The sequence below is a fragment of the Delphinapterus leucas genome, chromosome 6 (genome assembly GCF_059928025.1).
Source record: "Delphinapterus leucas isolate spDelLeu-1000000601 "Yukka" chromosome 6, BTC_Dleu_Yukka2, whole genome shotgun sequence".
Lineage (NCBI taxonomy): Eukaryota > Metazoa > Chordata > Mammalia > Artiodactyla > Monodontidae > Delphinapterus > Delphinapterus leucas.
The window spans coordinates 23,848,434-23,854,297 of NC_143134.1; the positions used below are offsets into that span (position 1 = coordinate 23,848,434).

Consider the following 5,864-nt stretch of genomic DNA (forward strand, 5'->3'; position numbering starts at 1 on the left):
GGATCTCTGTACCTGAGTTGCTGCTCACCAAAGCGCTGGAGTTTGGCTTTTTGGAAATTCTCTCTTACTCACTGAAAATGCAGGAGGCTTGAGTGTGAAACTCACTCATCAAAAAGAAAACACACACACACATACACACAGAGCAAGAAACCACAGGGCTTATCAGCCTGTCGTCATCGAGCAGACGAGAATAATGCAGAACTCTAGGCAGAGAGGAAATGAACTTGAGAGAAGGGGGAACATAGGGCAGAGAGGAGAGAAAGAGGGCGGGAGTGGAAGCAGAGAACTGAAGCTCAGGGGCCCAGGATGGTGGGAAGATGGAGGACGTGGCGGTGAAGCAGGGCTTCCTGTACCTCCAGCAGCAGCAGACTTTTGGGAAGGTAGGAAGAGCACGGCTGGGCTGGGGCTGAGCCGAGGGGCTGGGGGGCTGCTAGAGACTTCCCCGGGGAGGAGAGGAGGCCCCGGAATGTTCCAAAACCCTTATGGAATGGTGGAGACTGTGCCATCTACCACATTGGGCCCAGAGTACAAGCTTGGGAGGGCTCTTTCCTTAGCAGCTCTTGCCTCTGCGAGCTGGCTCCAAACTGAGCTCTTTGCTGACAGCCGTTGCCCCGGGAGGAGGGGGGAAAAAGAGGGCTCTGACTCTGCTTTTCTTGCCTTTCTTGTTCTGTGGTGACATCTTCTCACCGGGACACCTTGGGGAGGAATGGAAGGCACAATGGAGGGGATACTTCAGGGTTGCCGTGGAGGTTCCTTCCTCCTTTCCTGCCCCAGTGGGGTACGTTTGGCTGCTATTAGACTTGAAATGGGGTCTCTGGGAGCCAGGGCCCCATTGTGCCCAAACTCCTTTTCCTTCTTTGGCATCCTTGAATGAGGACGTCTTCCTTCCCTCAGCGGACACACCCCGGGGTTCCTCTCTCTGTCTCTTTCATGGCCTAACTTGTCAGAGGATGAGGCAGGAAGGTTCAGGAGGGTCAGCTGAGGTTCCGGGGGACAGGGCCTTCTATGGGGCCTCACAGAGAATGAGAAGCATGCTCCCCAGTCTGGGCCCTTGGGCTGCCCTCCTCAGCCCTCTGGGCTCCGGGACTCGCAGGTTTTCTGCCTCTTGACTTGGATCCCCTGGGTTGGGCCTGCCCGGCTGCCCTGCAGTCGCCTCCATGGGGCTCACTCCTGTGCCTTTCTTGCCATTGGCTTCCTCTCTGCTGTCACTGTAGGCCTCTTATTGGGTTGCTTGGGGTGCATCTCCAATGCTTTCTAACTCCTAAGGCCTCTGTTAGGCTCTCTGCCTCCTTGGGTCTCCCCCGATCTTCACCTCTGTCTCCCCCGGGTCCTTCTCTCCCCGCTGGGCACCATCTCTCCATCTCCCCACCTGCTACGCATCTGGGGGCAGAAATGGCGCCGGTTCGGGGCGGCGCTGTACGGAGGGTCGGGCTGCGCCCTGGCCCGGCTGGAGCTCCAGGAGGGCCCGGAGAAGCCTCGCCGGGGAGAGGCCCCCCGGAGGGTCATCCGCCTCAGTGACTGCCTGCGGGTGGCTGAGGCCGGAGGGGAGGCCAGCAGCCCCCGGGATACCAGCACCTTCTTCCTGGAGACTACGGAGCGCCTGTACGCACTGGCGGCCCCCACTGCAGAGCGGGGTGACTGGATACAGGCCATCTGCCTCCTGGCCTTCCCCGTGAGTCGCCCAGGGCTGTAGAAAGGGCACGGGGCACTGGATGCTTGCCGTGGGCAGATGTCGTGAGAGCCAAGGTCAGGATGCTGGAGGTGGTTCCTTGGTGGGGGTGAGGGATCCCAGTTCAGAATAAAGACAGGGCAGTAGGCTGAGTGTGTTTTGAAAGAAAGCTTGCGGTGGCCGGTGGTGGGGCTTGGGATTGGCGATGGTGGTGAGTCTTGGGCCTTCCCCGCCAGGGCCAGAGGAAGGAGCTGAAGGGGAAGGGCGGCCTGCCCCGCATGGAGGAGAATGAATTGTACAGCAGTGCGACCACAGGTGAGGGCCCTGCCTTTGCTCCCCGGGTGCTCTCTCCAGGGCGTGGTGGGGAGGAGGTGAGGGCTGGCCGGCTGCCGGCTCAGTCTTCCTGCCTTGTGGTTGCCCCCGGCCCCGGCCAGCCCCCTTATCAGTCTCTCCGCATCGCTGCTTCCGGCACAGCCCAAGGTCGGGGAGGCTGGCCTGCCTGAAATGTCAGCCCTGCACCCTTGGCCCACTCCCTCTTGTGCAGGCCCTGCTGGTGGGAAAGGGCCCGGCTGAGGGGTCCAGGTGAAGGTGGGGCTCTTGAACTCTCCCTTGTTGGCACCCGAGCGATTGTCTGTGGAAAGAATGGTTTTCTTTCTGTGGATTTGAGCTGTCCTGCGGCAAGGGAGCTTTTTGCTGACTAGGCAAGGCCCCTCCTGCTATCTGTCTAGCCCTCGGGGTGGGCGCGTGGGGAGAGCAGGTGGACGTGGGGTGGGGGGGACATCCAGGCTCCACCTCTCGGAGGGCACCTGATGGCATGGGCAGGGGCTGGGTAGGCTGAGAGCTGGGAGGGCAGGGTCAGCTGTGACAGTCGGGACTGGGGAGGCAGCTGGCTTGGGGAGAGAGATGAGATGAGATGGAGACAAGGCTGTGGCTCTGGTGAGAGGGGCAGGAAGGATGTGGGTACAGGGTCGGGGTGCAAGTGGCTAGGGCATGATGCCTCCTGAGGGAGGGCTGGATGTTCCTGGCATTTTAGGGAGTCTGACCTGGCGCGGGGCAGCTCAGCATTCAGGATGCAGGCTGCAGGGTCATGGGGCCGTGGATAATACTTTTTCTGGAGACCCGGCATGCTATGTAAAGCAGGGCAGAGTTGAGACAGGTCGGCTGCTTCCCATGAACTGCCTCCTTGTTTACCCTCTTCTCTCCAGGGGCCCCCTGCAAGGAGTTTGCTGTGACCGTGAGACCCACAGAAGCCAGTGAGAGGTGCCGGCTCTGGGGATCCTACACCCTCCGGGCCGGGGAGAGTGCCCTGGAGCTGTGGGGCGGCCCTCAGTTGGGCACCCAGCTGTATGAATGGCCCTACAGGTTCCTGCGGCGCTTTGGGCGGGACAAGGTGAGCGGGGGCTGCCGCGGGCAGGTGAGAGGAAGGATGAGCTGTGAGAGAAAAGAGAGCGTCAGGCAGAGGGCGAAGGGGCCCTCAAAGGAAGAGAGAATGGAGGAGGAAGAAACAACGAGATAAAGGCCGGCAGAAGAGAAAGCGCAGCCCAGGGGCTGGAGGAGAGAACCACGGCAGGGAGAAATGGTGGTCGAGGTGGGGGAGAAGGAAAGGAGAGGAAGAGGTGGGGAGAGGTGGGAGGGTGGAGAGTGGCTGGCGTGGTGGAGGATGAACTGTGCATCGAGCTTCATACTCGATGGATGGGAGGAAGAAGGAGAAAAGATGAGAGAGGGCTTTGCTTGTAAGCAAAAGCATGGCGGGAGGGAAGGGGAAGCAGCTTGGGGAGAGGTTGGGGTGACAGGCTTGTGGTTGGGAGCTGGATCCAGGAGTAGCAAGCGGCCCCGCCCAGTGGCCTGCGAGTCATCGGCTTTCTTCTCCACCCAGGCAACCTTTTCCTTTGAGGCAGGCCGGCGCTGCATCTCAGGGGAGGGCAACTTTGAGTTTGAAACCCGGCAAGGCAATGAGATCTTCCTGGCCTTGGAAGAGGCCATCTCTGCCCAGAAGAACGCCTCCCCTCCTGGGCCCCCAACCCAGCCAGTCCCCAACCCTGCGGTGCTGCCCCGGCCGGAGAGTCCCTACTCCCGACCCCACGACTCACTCCCACCACTATCGCCCACCGTCCGGGTTCCTGCCCCCCGGCTGCAGCGGGGCCCAGAGGGGGAGTACGCGGTGCCCTTCGATGCAGTGGCACAGAACCTGGGGAAGAGCTTGAGGGGCATCCTGGCCGTCCCTCCCCAGGCCCCGGCCGACCCTCTGTACGAGAGCATCGAGGAGCACCCGCCCTCCCGACACGACCACATATACGATGAGCCTGAGGGGGTGGCCGCCCTGTCCCTGTATGACAGCCCACAGGAGCTCCGGGGTGAGGCCTGGAGGGGGCAAGCCGCAGCTGACAGGGACCCCAGCGGCCTCCAGCATGTCTACCCAGCGGGACAGGACTTTGCTGCCTCTGGCTGGCCACAGGGGACTGAGTATGACAATATCATGGTACTTAAGAAAGGCCCAAAGTGATGGAGGGTGGAGGAGATGCGGACTCCATCAGCTGCCAGGGCTGAAGTGGTCCTGTGCACGCTGGGCCGGGCTTAGAGCCTGGTGAGAAGGCGGGGGGGCAGGTGGGCCTCCCCTTCTAGCTTCTGCTGCGACTCCTCCTGGCCACCGCATCCCAGGAACCTCCCTCTGCTCCTTCCACAACCCTAGTCTTGGCCGCCTTAGTCTGGCCTGAGGAGTTGTCCCTCCCAGGGCCAGCTGGGTGAGTCACCATCCCAAAGCAGGAAGAGTACCCTGAAGAGATCCACACTTCTCCTACCCCTTTTCCACTTCCTCTTCCCCCCGCCCCCCACCGGCCTAAATGGAACCTCCAGATTTAGGGCAGAGGACAAAAGGATGTCAGCAAGTCGCCCTGGCTCCTTGGCTTGTGCAGGCCACCTGTCTGCTGGTGTCCCCTTCAGGGGACATCCGTGGCTCCGGGCAGCCTGGAGGATGGCTGCAGCTTCCTGCAGGTTTTGGACTTCTCTGTGGCATAAACATTTCTGAAATATTTCTGTGCGGCATGAGTGTATGGGGGGGGGATGGGACAGGCACAGCCCTGCTGGGGGTGAATGCTTCAACCAGCCACCACTGACACCTCCTCTCCCAGCAGCAAAGTCCTCTCTGGGCCTAAGCTCCAACCCAAGCATCATCTACCCACAGAGGTAGAAGTCTGTGCAAGTCAGGGTGCCCCAGGAAAGATCTTCAAGCATCTCTAACCCTTTGCTGGGGTAGGGTCAACACCAGAAAAATAGCGGGGAAGCTGTGTGTGTGTGTGAGAGTAAACCTGGACTGGAAGATAGGCAAGAGTTGAGCCTCTTCAGCGTTAGAAATGGAACTACTCCCACTCAATCCCTTGCCTTCCTGAGACTTGCCCTCTTCGCCTGTAAACTGAGGGGGTTCCTCCATGTAGGCACTGAGAACCCTTCCTGCTCTGAACTTCCCCATTGGCCCTTGTATCCCATTTCCCCACAGGCAGGCTCTGTGCTGTCTCCTCTCATCAAAACCCGCTCCCATGGAAAGGGATGTCAGTATGTTTCTGCTACAGGCCAACTCAGCCAATATTATGGGGCACTGCGTGTAAGGCCTGCCCTGGCCTCATGATGCTTACAGTCTAGAGGAGGCTGAGATGGGGGCACACATGTCTATCACAAAAGGTGGACATAAGTGCCACAAGATGTGAATCAAGGCCTTGGGGATCAAGGGACATAGCTGTTTGTTGGGGGACCAAGAAAGTTTTCATATCGAAGGTGGCATTTAAGGTGGACCTTCAAGGGTGGGAAGCAATGTGAAAAGAGCATCCCAGGTAGAAGAACGTGAATGGAGGTGTAGGGGGAGGTACGTATACACTCAGGAAAGACTTCTACATTAAGAATGGAGGGGACATGGGACAATCTAGTTGGGAAGGCAGATCCTAACCGTGATGTGGAGGAATTTGTACCTAATTAAAGGGGAAGGAGGAATGACAAAGTCTTTTTTTTTTTTAACTTTTTTATTATGGAAAATTTCAAACATACACAAAAGCAGAAGGAGTAATGTAATAAATCCCCATGACTCCATCAGTTAGCTTCAAGAATTATCAACACATGGCCAATCTTATTGACAAGGCTTTTGAGCAGGGCGTCGCGTAGAGCTGTGTGTTAGGTCAATAACCCCGACAACCCTTGGAAAATGGTC

The 5,864-nt window shown here is 58.8% G+C and overlaps 1 protein-coding gene across 1 annotated transcript; it reads left to right on the plus strand.

Annotated features, from left to right (window-relative positions):
• The first annotated feature begins 245 nt into the window (after positions 1–245).
• DOK2 (docking protein 2) lies at positions 246–5,660 on the plus strand. Its single transcript, XM_022562922.2, has 5 exons — positions 246–380; positions 1,391–1,672; positions 1,906–1,984; positions 2,875–3,059; positions 3,546–5,660. Exons 1-5 carry the CDS (start codon positions 318–320, stop codon positions 4,170–4,172), a joined length of 1,236 nt encoding a protein of 411 aa, XP_022418630.1. The 5' UTR covers positions 246–317; the 3' UTR covers positions 4,173–5,660.
• Positions 5,661–5,864: the final 204 nt, after the last annotated feature.